Source organism: Mirounga angustirostris, unplaced genomic scaffold (assembly GCF_029215605.1).
Source record: "Mirounga angustirostris isolate CCGP_5_RB_7025 unplaced genomic scaffold, mMirAng1.0.hap1 SCAF_5, whole genome shotgun sequence".
Lineage (NCBI taxonomy): Eukaryota > Metazoa > Chordata > Mammalia > Carnivora > Phocidae > Mirounga > Mirounga angustirostris.
In genome coordinates this window covers 63,613,843-63,633,315 of record NW_026991713.1, presented here as the reverse complement: position 1 = coordinate 63,633,315, position 19,473 = coordinate 63,613,843, and the positions used below count along the sequence as shown (strand labels likewise).

Sequence of the window (19,473 nt, the reverse complement as noted above, 5' to 3'; positions counted from 1 at the left end):
TGGTACTATCTGTTTTCAGTTTTAGTCATTCCACTGTAATTCTTTTTTTTCAAAAAAAATTTTTTATGTATTTGAGAGAGAGAGAGAGCATGAGCAGGGGGGAGGGAGAAGCAGACTCCCTGCTGAGCAGGGAGCCCAATGTGGGACTCGATCCCAGCACCTGGGATCATGACGTGAGCTGAAGGCAGATGCTTAACCATCTGAGCCACCCAGGCGACCTCTACTGTATTTCTTTTTTTTTCTTTTTTTTTTTTAAGATGTTACTTATTTATTTGAGAGAGAGAGAATGAGAGAGAGAGCATGAGAGGGAGGAGGGTCAGAGGGAGAAGCAGACTCCCTGCTGAGCAGGGAGCCTGATGCGGGACTTGATCCCAGGACTCCAGGATCATGACCTGAGCCGAAGGCAGTCGCCTAACCAACTGAGCCACCCAGGCGCCCATCCACTGTAATTCTTAATTTTGCATTTCTCTGATGAATAACATTAAATCTCTTTAAAATAAACCTTTAAATATAATACATACTGGAAAATGCACACATTGTAAGTATACAGCCTAATGAATTGTTTAATACAAAGTGAACTTGCCCATGTAGCAGTCATGGTCAGGGGTACTCTTCATTCAGTCAACCAACGAACTTACTGCATATCTACTGTGTGTTAGGTATAGTTCTAGGCCCAGAGATACAAGAATGATCAAGACAGGGGCGTCTGGGTGGCTCAGTCGCTTAAGTGTCTGCCTTTGGCTCAGGTCATGATCCCAAGGTCCTGGGATCCAGTCCCACCACATTGGGCTCCTTGCTCAGCAGGGAGCCTGCTTCTCCCTCTGCCTGCCACTCCCCCTGCTTGTGCTCTCTCTCTCTGACAAATAAAAAAATAAAATCATAAAAAAAAAGAATGATCAGGATAGTAAAAATTGCAGTCCTCACGAAGTGTACATTCTATTGGGGAAGAAGGACAATAAAGAAATAAATGCTAGGTGTAGTAATAAGGTGTAGAAAAAAATAGGGCAGGGTAAGGGAATGGAAGTGTTAGGAACTATTGTTCTAGTTAGGGTGGTCAGAGAAGGCTTCCCTGAAGAGATGACTCACCCCCCCCCCAGGTTTATTCAGGCTATTGGCAGAATTCAGTTTCATATGGTTGTAGGACTGAGGTTGTAGTACTGTTTCCCTGCTGGCTGTTGGCCCCAGTGTCATTCTTTTTTTTTTGTGCCCTAGTGTCATTTTTTTTTTTTTTTTAACATCTTCTTTCCTTTTTTTTTTTTTTAATTTAAATTCAGTTGGCCAACATATAGTACATCATGAGTTTTTGATGTAGTGTTCAACTATTCGATAGTTGCGTATAACACCCAGGGCTCATCAGATCACGTGCCCTCCTTAATGCCCATCCCCACACCCCTCTCCCTTCGGCAACCCTCAGTTTGTTTCCTGGAGTCAGGAGTCTCTCATGGTTTGTCTCCCTCTCTGATTTCTTCCCATTCAGTTTTCCCTCCCTTCCCCTATGATTCTCTGCACTATTCCTTATATTCCACATATGAATGAAACCATATAATTGTCTTTCTCTGATTGGCTTATTTCACTTAGCATAATACCCTCCAGTTCTGTCCATGTTGATGCAAACGGTAGGTATTCATCCTTTCTGATGGCTGAGTAATATTCCATTGTATATATATACCACATCTTCTCTATCCATTCATCTGTTGAAGAGCTCTAGGGGCCACCTGCATTTCCTGCCTCATGGCCCCTTTCAAAGCCAGTAATGACAGGTCAGATTACTCTCACACTTTAGATCTCTCTGACATTTCCATCTTTCACATTTCTCAGATGTATCTTTCTTTTTTATTTTTAAAGATCTTATTTATTTATTTGAGAGAGAGTGAGTGGGAACAGGGGAGGAATGGAAGGAGAAGCAGAGAGAGAATCTCAAGCTGACTCCCGCTGAGTACAGAGCCTGATGTGGGGCCCAATCTCACCATCCTAAGATCATGACTTGAGCCAAAATGAAGAGTCTGAGGCTTAACTGACTGAGCCACCCAGGCGCCCTTCTCAGATACATCTTTCTGAACTCCAGCCAAAGAAATTTCTCCCCTTCTAAGGGCTCATGCAATTAGATTGGGCCCACCTGGATAATCTAGGTTCATTTCCTTATTTTAAAGTCTGTGACCTTAATTACATCTGCAAAGTCCCTTCACAGCAGTACTTGGATTATATTTGATAGAAAAACTAAGGGAAAGGAATCTTGGGGAGATCACTTTAGAATTCTGCTTATTACATAGGTCTTATTAAATTAATTAGGGAGTATTCTTTCCTCTACTTTCTAAAAGAGTTTGTGGAGAATTAATATTTCTTTTTAATATTAGAATATAGAAGTTCTCTGGCCTTGTGCTTTTGAGTGTGGCAGGAGGAGGTTTTAAATTACTGTTTTAGTTTCTTGCTACAGGTCTGTTGAGGTTTCTATTTCAGTCGTTTAAGTGTCTGCCTTTGTCTCAAGTCGTGATCCCACGTTCCTGGGATCTAGTCCTGGGATTGAGCCTGCTTCTCCCTCTGCCCCTCCCCCCTGCTTGTGCACTCTCTTGCTCCCTCTCAAATAAATAAATAAAATCTTAAAAAAAAGAGAATTAAACACAACCCTGGATGCTCTAACTTTATGGGTCTCTATTTTTCCTCCAGAAAATAAAAAGAACAAAGTCACCACTCTCACAATAACTGGAAGAAAACTCAGTAGAAACTCAACACTCTTCTTCAGCGAGAAGTACCTGATGTATATTTTGTTTAATAAAGACTGCTAATATCTGCTTAGTGTGTCTATACACTAAGCCAGTTTAAGAATGTGATCTGTAATTTGCAGTCTTAATTACATGGAGAAAAAGTGAATGGGATTATTAATGCTGTGAAAGGCAACAGTGACCTACCCACCAAGTGGCAAGGTGGAGATAATTAATCTGGTCAATTAAAAAGAAATACATAATTTAAAATGCAGAGGCTTCCAGATGGTGAGTTAGTCTCTTAGTTGCTTGCTCTGGACATTATAAAATGCATCTTATCATAGCCTACTTTAATACTAGTTTAATTCTATAAGTTAGCTTCCCCCCCTCCTTTGTACAATTGTTGCCAGATATGTTACATCTATATTTGTTATAAACTGAAAAATACAGTATTGTTATCACTGCTTTATATAATCTTTTAAATAAATTAAGAGAAGAAAATAAAAATATATTTATTCAGTCTTTTATATTTACCAATATATTTACTTTTTCCAGTGCTCTTCATTTCTTTGTGTAGATTTAGGTTACCATCTGGTGTCATTTTCTTTCAGCCTGTGAGATTTTCTGTAGTATTTTTTGTAAGTCAGGTTTGCCAGCAATGGATTCCTAAGTCATTGGGGTGTCTTTATTTCACTGTCATTTTTTTACCTTCATTTTTTTTTCCTTCCCCCACCTTCATTTTTTAAAGGTGGTTTTGCTGAATATAGAATTCTTGCTTTTTTCCATTGCATGTTTTTTCCTGCTTTGTCAAAGATTATTTGACCATAGAGTTGAGGGTCCATATCTGGGTTCTCTATTCTGTTCCATTGGTCTATATGTCTGTTTTTGTGCCAGTACCATGCTGTCTTGGTGATTACAGCTTTGTAATATAGCTTAAAATTGGGCAATGTGATGCCCCCAGCTTTGTTTTTCTTTTTCAACATTTCCTTGGCGATTCGGGGTCTTTTCTGATTCCATACAAATTTTAGGATTGTTTGTTCCAGCACTTTGAAAAATGTCACTGGAATTTTGATCGGGATGACATTGAAGGTATAGATTGCTCTGGGTAGCATAGACATTTTAACAGTGTTTATTCTTCCGATCCAAAGACAGTCTCTTCAATAAATGGTGCTGGGAAAATTGGACAGCCACATGCAGAAGAATGAAACTCAACCATTCTCTAACACCGTACACAAAGATAAACTCAAAATGGATGAAAGACCTCAATGTGAGACAGGAATCCATCAAAATCCTAGAGGAGAACATAGGCAGTAACCTCTTTGACATCGGCCACAGCAACTTCTTTCAAGATACAGCTCCAAAAGCTAGTGAAACAAAAGCAAAAATGAACTTTTGGGACTTCATCAAGATAAAAAGCTTTTTTTTTTTTTTTAAGATTTTATTTATTTGAGAGAGAGCACAAGCAGGGGGAGGGGCAGATGGAGAAGCAGGCTCTCCGCTGAGCAAGGAGCCCGATATGGGACTCGATCCCAGGACTCTGGGATCATGACCTGAGCTGAAGGCAGACGCTCAACCAACTGAGCCACCCAGGCATCCCAAGATAAAAAGCTTCTGCACAGCAAAGGAAATAGTTAACAAAACAAAGAGGCAACCCACAGAATGGGAGAAGATATTTGCAAATGACACTACAGATAAAGGGCTGGTATCCAAGATTTATAAAGAACTTCTCAAACTCAACACCCAGAAAACAAACAATCAAGTCAAAATATGGGCAGAAGATATGAAAAGACACTTCTCTGAAGAAGACATACAAATGGCTAACAGACACATGAAAAAATGTTCATCATCATTAGCCATCAGGGAAATTCAAATAAAACCACATTGAGATACCATCTTACACCAGTTGGAATGGCAAAAATGGACAGGGCAAGAAACAACAAATGTTGGAGAGGTTGTGGAGAAAGGGGAACCCTCTTACACTGTTGGTGGGAATGCAAGTTGGTATAGCCACTTTGGAAAACAGTGTGGAGGTGCCTCAAAATTTTAAAAATAGAGCTACCCTATGACCCAGCAATTGCACTCCTGGGTATTTACCCCAAAGACACAGATGCAGTGAAAAGAAGAGCCATATGCACCCCAATGTTCATAGCAGCAATGTCCGCAATAGCCAAACTGTGGAAAGAGCCGAGATGCCCTTAAACAGAAGAATGGATAAAGAAGATGTGGTCCATATATACAATGGAATATTAGCCATCAGAAAGGATGAATACCCAACTTTTACATCAACATGGATAGGACTGGAGGAGATTATGCTAAGTGAAATAAGTCAAGCAGAGAAAGTCAATTATCATATGGTTTCACTTATTTGTGGAACATAAGGAATAGCATGGAGGACATCAGGAGAAGGAAGGGAAAAATTAAGGGGGGGGGAATCAGAGGGAGAGATGAACCATGAGAGACTATGGACTCTGAGAAACAAACACGGTTTTAGAGAGGAGGGGGGTGGGGAATTGGTTAGCCCGGTGAGGGGTATTAAGGAGGGCACGTACTGCATGGAGCAGTGGGTGTTATACGAAAACAATGGATCGTGGGTCACCACATCAAAAACTAATGATGTGGGCGCCTGGGTGGCTCAGCTGGTTGGGCAGCTGTCTTCGGCTCAGGTCATGATCCTGGAGTCCCGGGATCGAGTCCCGCATCAGGCTCCCTGCTCGGCGGGGAGCCTGCTTCTCCCTCTTCCTCTACTGCTCCCCCTGCTTTTGCTCTCTCTCTCTCTCTGTCAAATAAATAAAATCTTAAAAACAAAAAAAACAACTCATGATGTATTGTATGGTGACTAACATAACATAATAAAATTTAAAAAAACATTCTTGCTTGACAATTTTTTCTTTCAGCATTTTGAATATGTCATTTCACTGTCTTCTGACTTTCCTTGTTTCTGATGAGAGATTAGCAACCGGTTATATTGTTGCTTCCTGGTAAATGAGCTGGGTTTTTTTCTTGCTTCTGTCAAGATTTTCTGTTTTAGGTGTTTTGGTTTTTTTTTAACCATTTTTACTATATGTCTAGGTATGGATTTTATCATTTTTACTATATGTCTAGGTATGGATCTCTTTGTGTTTATTGTAGTTGTGGTTCATCGAACTTCTTGAGTCTGTAGATGATTATTATTTTTATTTTTTTTAGAGAGAGAGAGGAAGAGAATCTTTTTTCTTTTTTAAAAATTTATTTATTTGACAGGCAGAGGGAGAAACAGGCTCCCCGCTGAGCAGGGAGCTGATGTGGGGCTCGATCCCAGGACCCTGGGATCGTGACCTGAGCTGAAGGCAGATGCTTAATCACTGAGCCACCCAGGCACCCCAGGGAGAGCGAGAATCTTAAGCAGGCTCCATGCTCGGCATGGAGCCTGATGCGGGCTGGATCTCAAGAGTCTGAGATCATGACCTGAGCTGAAATCAAGAGTCGAACACTTAACCAACTGAGCCCAGGAGCCCCTGTAGATTAATTTTTTAAAAAAATATCAGTTTCTGGGGCACCTGGGTGGTTCAGTCAGTTAGGTGTCTGACTCGATCTCAGGGTTGTGAGTTGAAGCCCCGCATTGGGCTCCACGCTGGAAGTGTTGGGCTCCACATTGGGCATGGAGCCTACTTACAAAAAAAAATCAGCTTGCATTGTTTTTGGTCATTATTTCTGTCCTTTTTCTCCACTTCTGGAACTTCTAAATTGGAACTCCACACTTGTTATACTCGATGTTGTTCCTTAGGTCTCTGGGGCTTTGTTTTTCTTTATTCTTTTCTCTCTTCAGATTAGATACCAGTTTTTCTGATATTTTTTTCTTCTACTCCAGTGTTCAACTCTAGAATTTCTGTTTACCTCTTTTTATATGATTTCTATCTTCTTGTTGAAATTTTCTGTTTATGGCATTGTCCTCATATTTTTCTTTAGTCCTTTAAAGCAGTTTGAAGATTTTGTTTTAGTTTGGCATTTGGACCTACTCAGAGATATTTTCAATTCCATGATGGTTTTTTTCCCCCTCTTCAGTTTGGGTCATACTTTCCTGCATCTTTACATGTCTCATAAATTTTTGTTGAAACTAGACATTTTACATAATATATTGTAGCAACTTTGCTTGATTTGTTTTTCCCTTGGAGGGTTGTTTTGTTTTGTTGCCTGGACTAAATCTGTGGAGTATTTTTCCTGAGTGTGTGGCTGCTATTACCTGCTTAGTGTTTTGTGTTTTTTTAATTTGTTTTTATTTTTAAGTTTGTCTTCCTGGAATCACACCTGTATTTGTATAGCTTAGTGGTCAGTTAGCCACTTGTCAAAGATTGTGCTAAACACGTTGACCTAGGAGAGTTTCCACTTTCTGCCAGTAGATCTTTGTGTGTGAAGGGGAGCTCCTTCAAAATTCAGACATTTTAAAAGTCTGCTCAAACTTGTACTTTCCACTGGGCCCTCTCATGTTTTTTCTTCCTGTTTTTGCAGGCTCCTGGTAGATCCTCTCTGGTCTCTCTAGTATGGATGTGTGAGCACTTACCCTTTATAGTCTTGTTTTCAGATTTCCCTTTAAATTCTGTCTAGTCTGCTGGCCCATTGCTTGTACCAACTGTGACAGCATCCTCAGGTCCTTTGTCTTGCTTGTTCATTGCCACCAAGAATACACATTGTTACTGACAGTGATGGGTGTGGCATTCTGTGCTTTGCTTCATATCTAGTCATCCCTCTCTGTGAGTGAAGCTGCTGGTGTTTATGGCTTTCCCTACCTTGGTAGAACTACCTTTCCCACTGACCTGGGGGTGATGGGGACAGCCTTGGGCAGTAATGCCCCAGAGTCATGCTCTTCTTACCCCAAATTCAGTAGTTTTTCATGAATAACCACAGAGCAAGTAGCATTTGAGAAAAGACCTAAAGGAAGTGAGGAATTATTTCATGTAGATATCTGAAGATGAACATTCCTGGCAGAGGGAACGCCTTAAGGGCCTGAAGGGGAGAACATATCTAGGGTATAAAAGGGACAGTAATGAGGCCAGTATGGCTAGAATGGAGTACCTGAGGGGGAGAGTAGTGGGAAATTATGTCAGAGAGGTAAAGAGAGGCAGATAAGACCTTTTAGGCTACTCACTGTAAGGACTCTGGCTTTTACTTTGAATGAAATGGGGAGCTGCTGGAGGGCTTTGAGCAGCAGAGTTGAGACAGTTCATCTTATAATTTTAAAAGCAGCTTTAGTGAAATGGAAGCTGAAGCGTGGCGGGATAGAAGACTCAGGATGCCAGTTAAGAGACTATTACATTCCTGATTATAGCAATGCAGGGGAGAAATGATCATGGCTTAGATGAGAATAGTAGCAGGAGAGGTAGTGAGAAGTGGTCCAATTCCTTCTGGTAGATTGGAGGTGGGGAGTGAACAGATTCAGATCCCTTATTTCAAGGAAATTTTTCTGCATGGTATCTGTGAGTGCTTTTTTTTGTTCCTTTTATTGAGTTCTATATTTTTTGAGTCCCTATATTGATTCTAATTATGCTCAGATTGGATCATTTTAATGCTCTTGCAATCTCTTTTTTTCTTGTGAAGGCTTTCCTCCATTCCATTCATTCTATTTTTATCTTTCTTTTTTTTTTTTTTAAGGAGGCTCCATGCCCAGTGTACAGCCCAATACGGGGCTTGAACTCACAACCCTGAGATCAAGACCTGAGCTAAGGTCAAGTCGAATGCTTAACTGACTGAGCCACCCAGGTGCCCCTCATCCTCTTTTCTTTAAGCTGAGGGCATGAGGGTAGAGAAGAGCTTGCCATTGAAGAATTTAATCCTTTGTGATAGATCTATCTAAATTCTGTTCTTGGGGCGCCTGGGTGGCTCAATCGTTAGGCATCTGCCTTCGGCTCGGGTCATCATCCCAGGGTCCCTGGGATCGAGCCCCGCATCGGGCTCCCTGCTCAGCAGGAAGCCTGCTTCTCCTTCTTCCACTCCCCCTGCTTGTGTTCCCTCTCTCACTGTGTCTCTTCTGTCAAAAAATAAAATCTTTAAAAAAAATAAATTCTGTTCTTGGTGCCTGAGTGGCTCAGCTTGTTAAGTGTCTGCCTCCAGCTCAGGTCATGATCTCAGGGTCCTTGGAATCGAGCCTGACGTCATCGGGCTTCCTGCTCAGCAGGGAGTCTGCTTCTCCCTTTCCTTCTGCCCCTCCACCCACTTGTTCTCTAATAAATGAAATCTTAAAAAAATAATATAAAATCTCATAAAGTATTTTTATAGAGATTTTTATCAGATCCACTCTATGCATTGGTAAATTCCATGTAATTCCATAAGCTTTGGCTGATTCTCCCAATTTGGCTCAATTCTCTGAAAGATAGTAAGCCCCAGAGGTTCAGCCTGTCTTTCCTCAAGTCCCATAGTGGTTTGTAGAGAATCTTACTCTTGGAGTATAATTGATATAACATATTAGTTTCAGGTGTACAATCTAATAACTCAGTATTTGTATATATTGCAAAATGATCACCACAGTCCAGTTAATATCTCTCACTATACAAAATTTTTTTCTTGTGATAAGAACTTTCACGATCCACTTTCCTAGCTACTTTCAAATATGGAATATGGTATGAACTAGTTACCTTGCTGTATGTGACATCCCTGTGACTTACCTTATAACTGGAAATATGAATCATTTGACCCCCTTCACCGGTTTTTTTCTACGCCCCCAGCCTCAGGTAACCACCAATCTATTCTCTATATCCACAGAGACTCTTATTCTTGGTGGATTTTTTTTTTTTTAAACTGTACCAGGGCTGTCTACTTATTCATTCTTCTCCATTCATATTGGAAAGTATTATACATAAGGTTGCTCTCATTTCCTTCTTGGGTTGCACCTATCAGGTGTCCAGATGTAAGAGTCCTTTGATCATGCTTTCTTTACCCAGAAATCTTGGTCATATATTTTTTAAAGTTCAGTAATATATGGGAAAAAATAGCATTTGTATCTTTACAGCTTGCTTCCTGTACTGGTGACTAGTTGAAATTTTGCTGTTTCCAATTAAAATTCCTTTGTGATCTCCCCATTCACCCACCCCCTTCCCCAGTTTTCTTGCAGCTGGATTTGAGTTGGGAAATTGGAAGAGAGGTTAGACACAGGAATTCCTAGAGGCAGAAGAAAGACCCTTGATTTGGGCAGGAAGAGCAGGTGGTAAAGTTCTTAGGGAGTGATAAGAGGTAATACTTTGTGAAGCAGAGTTGGGGATAAGATTTTTGAGATAGATACAAAAGATAAGAGTAAGACAATTTCTTTCTGAACTAAGAAGATGGTCTGATTTTAAGATTAAAGTTTCTTTTTCTTTTAATTCCAGTATAGTTAACATACACCGTTACATTAGTTTCAGATGTATGGTAGAGTGATTCAACGATTCCATACAACACACGGTGCTCATCACAGGTGCCCTCTTTAATCCCCATCCCCTATTTCATCTGTCCCCCCACCCCCCTCCCCTCTGGTAATTGGCAGTTTGTTCTGTATAGTTCACAGTTTGTTTCTTGGTTGGGTCTCTTTCTCTAAGATTAAAGTTTCTTATGGAGCAAAATAATGCTTTTAATGACTATATTCTTTCTAGAGTACTTTCTTTTTAATAGCTAGTTTTGTTTAGAAAAAATACAAAGTAAAACCTGTGGGTATCTGTTAGAAATTTTGTACAGATAGCTGTTACTGTAATCGTGAATGTGTTTGTGTGTTTTCCCTCCAGAATCTCCCTGGAGAAAGAGACATGAATGTCTGCAATGATATTTCCTGACAAGAAGTTGATACAAGAGAAGGAAAGGAGATCAACAGCTAGTGAGCAGAATTTCAGATAACCACGATTTGGTATTTATCACCTCCAACAACAGACTTCCGTTGCCTACTTTTAAATCAGAGATAACTACGGTCAGAACTCAGACAAGGCAAAAGGATACTTTTCATCTATATTTTTTGAGATCAAAGAAACCACAATGTCTAGGAAACAAAACCAGAAGGGTAAGATTACATGTGGGCATAAATTGTAAAAGCATAGTTGTGAAATAATGATCTATATATTTTTAAAAGGTTCTCTTAATGTGTTTTGAATGGTTATATTTTCCCTTGCCCAGTGCAGTACTACTGATAGGTATAATTTATCTCTTTGTCTTGACTGCAGTTAATTTTAGAATATATAACATTCACAACTTTATCTGTTGTCTCTTTAATTATTTAAGTATTTGTGGATATTAGATTATAGTTTTGTGTGTTACTAGTTTGGGAATTAATTCATATAACAATTGCTTTTCTACTTCTATAAACATATTAAATTGGAATATATTTGCAGGAAAGCCAACTGCTTTCTAGAAAATGCACTCTCTGGAGTGTGAACATATGTTAGGGGGCATGGTGGGAGATAACTTACTGCAGGATAGTCTATATCCTGTGAGTTGATGTTTTTTTCATTGGAGACAGGAAAAGAAGCAAGAGTAAATGTTTTCAGTTTTAGATTCCTTCTTTAGCTTTCCTTCTGGGATTATTACTCTAGCTTCTTGTCTAAAGTAAAATACAAGATGCCAAGATCAAGAAATACCAAGAATAGTTACAAGAAGGGCAAGGACAATAAAGACTATAAAATCACCTTTTCACCTTTTTTAGAATAGCTACAAAAATGCAAAGGGACAAATTTAACAGTAGCTCTAGAACTATTATACATAACTGGAATATATTTGTTAAAAGAATGACCATAGCTATCCTAGCTTTTTTCCCTCACTGAATTTAATTTTCAATTTAAAGTTAATGTTCTTTAATTCAAAACAAAGGTGTAGATCCAGGTGTCATGTGTTAAGTATGAAGGGAAATGCTTTTAAACTTAATTTTGACTTAGTAGTTCATAAACCTTATTTTAAGAAAATAACGTACCAGAGCTGCTTGTAGTTTTTTTTTTGGTTTTTTTTTAGATTTTATTTATTTATTTGAGAGAGAGAATGAGAGAGAGAGAGAGAGAGCATGAGAGGGGGAGGGTCAGAGGGAGAAGCAGACTCCCTGCCGAGCAGGGAGCCCGATGCGGGACTCGATCCCGGGACTCCAGGATCATGACCTGAGCCGAAGGCAGTCGCTTAACCAACTGAGCCACCCAGGCGCCCCAACTGCTTGTAGTTTTGAAAGTATGTGGTTACTATACTCATTGTATAGTAAATCTGTATAAAGGAAACCTGAATTCTAAGGAATGGTTAGATTACTAAAGAACGGTTTTATAGAATGAGATTATCAACTGAAAAGCTTTTATAACCAAAGTTTGTTTCTTCTTAGTCATCATGATTCAGTTTGCTTTCTTCCCAGTTACGTTTGAAATGTTGAGTATCTGTTTTCCTCCTACAAATGAGAAATACTATAGTAAAAATAGCACTCCAGATTTTAAAATAAAACAATTTCATCTGAAAAGTTTAGGTTTAATTTTTCCTTAAAAAGTTAACTTCAGCAGATTGCTTCGACCTTGTTAAAACTAGAGTCTTTGTTTAATTCATGTCTGTATTTTGTCAGAGCTGTAAGGATTCAGTGCTTTTTATAGTTGGTATTTAATTACTATAAAATGAATTTGAATTTTTGACCATATCATAGGCATTAAGTGCTAACTAATTTTGATTTGAACATAGCCTGGATTTACATATAGTTGGAAACAAAAGAAAGCTTATTTGTTGTTAGGATTTTCTCTGAAATAAATCTATATGTATAATTTGTTGAACAAAAAAAGCACAAAATACTTATGAAAGCTTGGAGAGGAGCATTTAGTCTCTCACTGTTAAGTATGATGTTAGTTGTAGGGTTTTCCTAGATGTCCTTTATCAGTTTGAGGAACTTCCTTTCTATTCCTGTTTTGTTGAGTTTTTACATGAATGAGTGTTGGGATTTTTGTCAAATGTTTTTTCTGCATTTATTTCAGTCCTCCTCAAACAGGGATAATTTTGCCCCTTAGGGGATATTTGCCAATGTCTGGAGACGTTTTTGGAGGTCACAGCTTGCAGGGGCAAGGTGCTAGTGGCATCTAGTGGGTGTAGCTCCAGGATTCTGTAAACATCCTACAGTGCACAAGACAGCCCTCCACAACAAAGAATTGCCTGATCCAAAGGTCAATACTGCTGAGGAAACCCTGATCTATTAATGGAATCATGTGATTTTGTCCTTTATTAATATAGAGTACTAATTAATTTGCAGATGATAAACAATTCTGCATTCCTGGTATAAATCCCATTTGGGGGGCGCCTGGGTAGCTCAGTTGATTAAGCGTCTGCCTTCAGCTCAGGATCCTGGGATCGAGTTCCGCATCAGGCTCCTTGCTCCGCAGGGAGCCTGCTTTTCCCTCTGCCTCTGCCTCTCTCTCTCTCTCTCTCTCTGTCTCTCATGAATAAAATAAATAAATAAATCCCATTTGGTCATAATGTATGATCCCTTTTTTATGTTACTGGTTTCTGTTTGCTAGTATTTTGGTACAGATTTTTAAAACTTATATTCATGAGGGCTATCAGTCTGTAGTTTTCTGTTCTTGTGATGTATTTGTCTGGTATATGATTTGTCCTGGAACATACCATGTATGCTTGAAAAGAATGTGTATTGATCTATTGTTGGGAGATTGTTCTTATATATGTTAGATCAAGTTGGGTGATCATGATGTAAATTATCTATATCCTAATTTTCTGTTTAATTGTTCTGTCATTTACTAAGAGAAAATTATTGAATCTTCAACTGCAGTTGTTGAATTGTGTATTTTTCCTTTCTGTTTTGTCAGTTTTTAATTTACGTATTTTGGGACTCTGTTATTAAGTATATATACATTTATAATTGTTTTATCTTGTTGATAGATTTATTTTCTTATGAGATATTCTTTATCTCTAGGAATATGTCTTTGAAGTTTTAATTTTTCTGATATTAATATAGCAAATCCAGCTCTCTTATAATTACTGTTTTCAGGAATTATCTTTTTCATCCTCTTTTTTTTTTGGTGGGCGGTGGTGCTGAAACCCTCATCCTTTGGTTCCAGTCTATTTGTGTTTTGAACTTAAGAGGTGTCTCTTGTAGACACCATATAGTTGGATCTTGCCTTTTTATCCAGTCTGACAACTCTACATTTTGATTAGTTAGTCCATTCAACATTTAATGTATTTATGAGCATGATTGGGTTTATGCCTATTTGCTGTTTTCTACATCTTATTTTTTTATTCCTCTGCTACTGCTTTATTGCCTTCTTTTTTATATATTTTTTATATTTTATATATTAGATATTTATATTATTTTATATTTTATACTTCTTAGTGTATTAATTCCTCTGATTTTTTTAAAGCTATTTCTTTTTTTTTTTTAAGATTTTATTTATTTATTTGACAGAGAGAGACACAGCGAGAGAGGGAACACAAGCAGGGGGAGAGGGAGGAGCAGGCTTTGCGCTGAGCAGGGAGCCCGATGCGGGGCTCCATCCCAGGACCCTGGGACCATGACCTGAGCCGAAGGCAGATGCTTAATGACTGAGCCACCCAGGCACCCCTAAAGCTATTTCTTAAATAGTTATTTTATTAATGGTTGCTCTAGGATTGCAATATGCATCTGTAACTTGTCACAAGCTACTTCCGGTTAATACTGAATTCCAGTAAAATAGGGGTGCCTGGGTGGCTCAGATGGTTGAGCGTCTGCCTTCAGCTCAGGTCATGATCCCAGGATCCTGGGATCGAGCCCCACGTCAGGCTTCTGGCTCAGTTGGGAGCCTGCTTCTCCCTCTCCCCCTGCCTCTCCCCCTACTCATGCTCTCTCTCTCTGTATCTCTGTGTCTCAAATGAATAAATAAAATCCTTACAAAAAAAATCTAGTAAAATATAGTAGCTTTGTTCCAATATAGCCTTGTTTCCTCTCCCCTGCTTTTGTACTATTATTTCACATATATCACATCCATATATAACCACAACAATATGTTGTTATAATTATTGTTTTAAACAGTCTTACGCTTTTTGAAGAAATTTGGAGAAAGGAAAAAAAATATATGTAGTCTTTATATTTACCCAAATATTTACCATTTTGAGTACTCTTAATTCCTTCCTCTGGATTTGAGTTACTGTTGGTTTTCCTTTCAGCCTGAAGAATTTAGTTTTTCTTGTACACAAGTCTGACAGGAATGGATTCTTTTAGACTTTTCTTTTTTTAATCTGGATATCTTTATTTTACCTTCATTTTTGAAGGATAGTTTTGCTGGCTATAGAATTCAGCACTTAGAATATGCTTTTCCACTGAATATGTCATATTGTTGTTCCTCTGTTTGCAATGAATCATTTTTTCTTGTTTTTGTTCTCTTGTTGTCTTCTTGTTCTCTTTGTCTTTAGCAGTTGGACTGATGCAATTTGGTATGGATTTCTTGGGAATTTCATTAAGTGTTCGCCATTATTTCATCAAAAAATTTTTTTAAGATTTTATTTATTTATTTGAGAGAATGAGATAGAGAGAGAGAGCGTGAGAAGAGGGAGGGTCAGAGGGAGAAGCAAGACTCCCTGCTGAGCAGGGAGCCCGATGCGGGACTCAATCCTGGGACTCCAGGATCATGACCTGAGCTGAAGGCAGTCGCTTAACCAGCTGAGCCACCAGGCACCCCTCATCAAAAAAATATTTTTCTTGCTCCTTTCCCTCTTTCCTCCCCTGCTAGGAATCCTGTGATGTGTATATTGGTAAGCTTAATGTTATCCCACAGGTGACTGAGGAACATTTTTCTTTTGTCTTCTAAATTTTTTTTCATATTGTTTTTCCTTTATTTAGATTGTTTAATTCCTATTGATCGTTTCTCAAGTTCACTGATTTTTTTCTTCTGCTATCTCAAATTTGCTATTAAGTCTGGTGAATTTTTCATTTGGGTATTGTATTTGCAATTAGAATTTCTTTTTAGTTTTATCTTACAGTTTCTATTTCTCTATTGAGATTCTCTATTTGTTGAGTCAGTATGAGTATATTTTCCTTTAATTCCTTGAATATATTTTTATTAGTTGTTTTGAAGTTTTGTTGGTTAAGTCCACCAACTTGTGGATGCTTTCAGAGTCAGTTTCTATTGATTGTTTTACCTATGTACGAATCTTTTTTTTCTTTCTTGGCTTTTTAAGTGGATAGTTAAGGTAATATATTAACTCTGGATTCTTAATTTATTTTCTTGAGGGTATTTTAAAAATAATTAGCCTGGACATAAATTGAGGCATCTACCTGTCCCATGTGTACATCACAAAGGTACCTGCACATTTTTTAAAATTCTAATTTTTATTTTTTATTTTTGGTTTTTAGGGATTGTCCCTGTGTCTGCAATGTTTATTGGTCAGCCAGTGATTTGGACTGTTCTGCTAAACATCTCAAATGCATAAGCTTTTATCCTCTGCTGATTGAACTATGTGGGTTGAGGAGGACATTCAAAGTTCAGGCAGTTCTTAAGTTTGTTTTCACTTTTACTTTCCACTGGCCTCTTGGGTTTCCCGGTGCATGTGCATAGTTTCTCATTTAGCTAGGGATGTATAGAGAACTAATCTAGCTTTTCTATGGTTCTTTCATTTCCAAGATTTTCCTGTTAAATTTCCTATTTGTTTACCACTCACCTAACCAAGACTCCCAACTTCAGGCTAGCAAAGCAGCAAGTTTTTAAAAAAAATTTTTCTAACTGAGTTCTCCACTTTAGCCTACTTTAGGGCAAAACTCCCTCCTCTCTAGTTAGCCTTCTTTGGCAATAAAGCTGCTGGTTTTTATGGCTAGCCTTGCCTTGGTAAAGCTGTTGTCCTCCACGGAGCTGGAGATATGAATGGGAGCAGTCCTAGGCAAGAAAGGTAGAGACTTCGTTGTTCTTACTTAAGGCTCTAGCAGTTTCTCAATAATTTGTTGTGGCCTTTGATTGATTTCTAGAGCCCTGAAATGGTTGTTTTTGACAGTTTTGTTCAGCTTAATACTTGTGTTTTAAGGAGAGGACTTGCCCAACCTCTTCCCACCACCCTCAAGCCCAGTTTTATTGTTTTATAAAAGCCCTGGTCCTCAAAGATTAGAAATTAAAACAACAACTAGTTCTTTATACCTGGTGGTTTGAATAGCTCTGAATTAAATAGTGGCAACAGGGGGCAGGTCTTTAGACATTAAGTAGCCTACTGGTTCATGTGGCTTACTAGTTAATTAGGTAAAAAATGCTTCTGCCAAAAATCTCTTGTGGGCCTTACCCTTGGATTACTTGAACCATTTGTTGGGCACCCAAATGTTGAAAATCAAATAAGAGAACTTTTGAGTAGAACCCATAGCAGGTATTTGGGAACCTATTAGGTTCAGGATATGAATTTATAGTGGGATAATTACATATAACTTTGTTTCCTGACTGATGTCAGCACGAGATAAAAGAAAACCAACTCTGTGGGTAATCCAAGGTTGGGAATAGGTTTAGTTCTGATTCCCACAGATTACTAATGATCCTAATTTTCTCTCTAAATAGTCTTTAGAGACTAGAGAAGGATGAGACCAAACGATTGTAATTTTTAAAATTTTAGGTGCCCTGGTTTTGGTCAGGTAATCTCTTTCTCTCAAACTTGACTGTATCTCAGGATCATCATGGAAATTAAAAAAAAAATTTTTGGGGGGAATCACTATCTCTGGGTTTGGTACACTAGACCCTTTTCAACAGTCAGATTTGCTAATATTTTTCTAGACATAAAAACTGTGTTTGCCTGTAAGTGTCTAACTATATTTATCAAGTTACAATGATAAGAGCCAAGTTCACAAGTATTGTACTTTTTTTGTTGACTTCATTTTGCACTTTAGTTCTCTCTCTTCCTCTTTTCCCACTTATGAAACTATTCAGCTACAAAACACCTTCACATTTGATATTTAAACCTCTGAAACATTAAAGTAGCTGACTTAAATTTCATAGTTGATCATGCATGAACAGTTTCTCTATCTCAGTACTGTGCTATTGCTTAATTGCTTCACTACTTATTTTATATAGATCTACCTAAATGTTTCTCTCTTCCTTTCCTCTGCCCTCCCCAAATTTTTTTCATTTCACAAAACTGAAACCCCGTATCCAATAACTCCCTACTCTCCCTTATCCTAATCCCTGGAAACTACCATCCTACTTTCTGTTTTTTGTTTCTGTGAATTTGACTATTCTTGATAACTCATACAAATGGAATCATATAGTATTTGTCCTTTTATGACTGGCTTATTGCACTAAGGACAATGTGTTCAGAGTTAATCCATGTTGTAGCATGTGTCAGAATTTCCTTCCTTTTTAAAGCTGAGTAATATTCCATTGTATGTATTATCACATTTTGTTTATCTGTGGATGGGGCAGTTGGGTTGTTTCCACTTTCTGACTGTTGTAAATAATACTGCTATGAACATGGGTGTACAGATATCTTTTGAAATCCCTGCTCTCACTTCTTTTGGGCTTATAGCCAGAAGTGGAATTGCTGGATTAATGGTAATTCTGTTTAATTTTGTGAGGAACTGCCATTTTGTTTTCGTAGCAGATGTACTCTTTTACATTCCCACCAGCAGTACACAGGGTTCTAGCTTGTTTACATCTTCTCCAACACTTGTCTTCTGTTTGTTTGCTTTTTAAATAGCTATCCTAATGGATGTAAGGACTTCCTTTTAAAGAGAAGAGCTACAACCTGTTTTTATTTTTAAATTTTAATTAAAAAAATTTTTTATGGAACACTTCGTGAATTTGCATGTCATCCTTGCGTGGGGGCCACACCAATCTTTTCTGTACCATTCCAGTTTTAGTATATGTGCTACCAGTGTGAGCACTACAAACTTTTTATAAAGTCATAGAATTTTTAAATTTAAAGGAACCTTAATAACTGTCAGAACTGACCTCTTTATTCTTTGTGCCTCCCAGTTCATCTGTTATACCTACAAACATTCACTGTATGCCTGTCTTTCTTTGCCTATTAGACTCTGAGTCTGTTGGGATAATAACTGGGTTTTATTCTTGTATGTCTTTCCAACAACTAGCTCATTACTTTGATACACTGTAGATTGTCTAGAAACAAATTATGTTTATAATTTTAAAAATATTTCAGATTTTTTTAAATTAAAATTTTTAATTGAAGTATAGTTGATACACATTGTTACATTAGTTTCAGGTGTACAACATAGTGATTTGAAAACTATATATAATGCTATATGTTCACCACAGGTGTAGCTACCATCTATCACCATCTTCAGATGGGGAGATTATCCTGGATCATCCAGGTGACCCCTAAATGGCAGTCACAGGTATCCTTATAAGGGGAAGGCCGAAGGAGATTTCAGATAGAAGAGAGGGCATTATAACTCCGAGGGCAGAGATTGGGGTGATATGGCAAGCCAAGGAATGCCGACACCTACCAGCAACTGGAAAAGGCAAGGAACAGATTCTCCTCTAGAGCTTTCAGAGGGAGTGTGACCTTGCCATTACCTTGATTTCAGCCCAGTGAAACTGGTTTTGGACTTCTAGGCTTTAGAACTATGACAGAATAAATTTCTATTGTTTGAGCCACCAAGTTTGTGGTAATTTGTTATAACGCCCATGGGAAGTTAATACAGAACCAAAGCAAGTCTTTGGGCCTTTTAGGTTCATTTTTCTCAATCACATTCTTTTTGTTGAAAGTCATTTACTCACTCTTAATATACTTTTTTAATGTCATCTCTTTTTAGAAATTCAGTAAAGAGGACATTTTATTTTAGGCTCTAGCTGACTGCTCTACAAAAGATAACTGGAAATAATTGGCCACGTATTTCTCTTTTTTCTTTCCTTTTAGGGAT

General features: G+C 38.1%; 1 protein-coding gene and 1 non-coding gene across 11 annotated transcripts in view; one reads left to right on the top strand and one right to left on the bottom strand.

Annotated features, from left to right (window-relative positions):
* SPATS2 (spermatogenesis associated serine rich 2) overlaps positions 1 to 19,473 on the top strand; it is a 140,389-nt gene that overhangs the window by 64,340 nt on the left and 56,576 nt on the right. For 9 of the 10 annotated variants that reach the window (XM_064591296.1, XM_064591291.1, XM_064591293.1 and 6 more), the window contains one exon: positions 10,424 to 10,692. The exons of the other annotated variant lie outside the window; for it this stretch is intronic. In XM_064591296.1, the coding sequence (XP_064447366.1) occupies positions 10,668 to 10,692 (25 nt within the window). In that variant the 5' untranslated portion in view covers positions 10,424 to 10,667. The remainder of the gene's footprint in view (positions 1 to 10,423; positions 10,693 to 19,473) is intronic. 10 annotated transcript variants of the gene reach the window in all.
* On the bottom strand, positions 18,363 to 18,474 carry LOC123845098 (U6 spliceosomal RNA). The gene has a single exon (XR_006790942.1). It is a non-coding gene; the product is annotated as a U6 spliceosomal RNA (small nuclear RNA).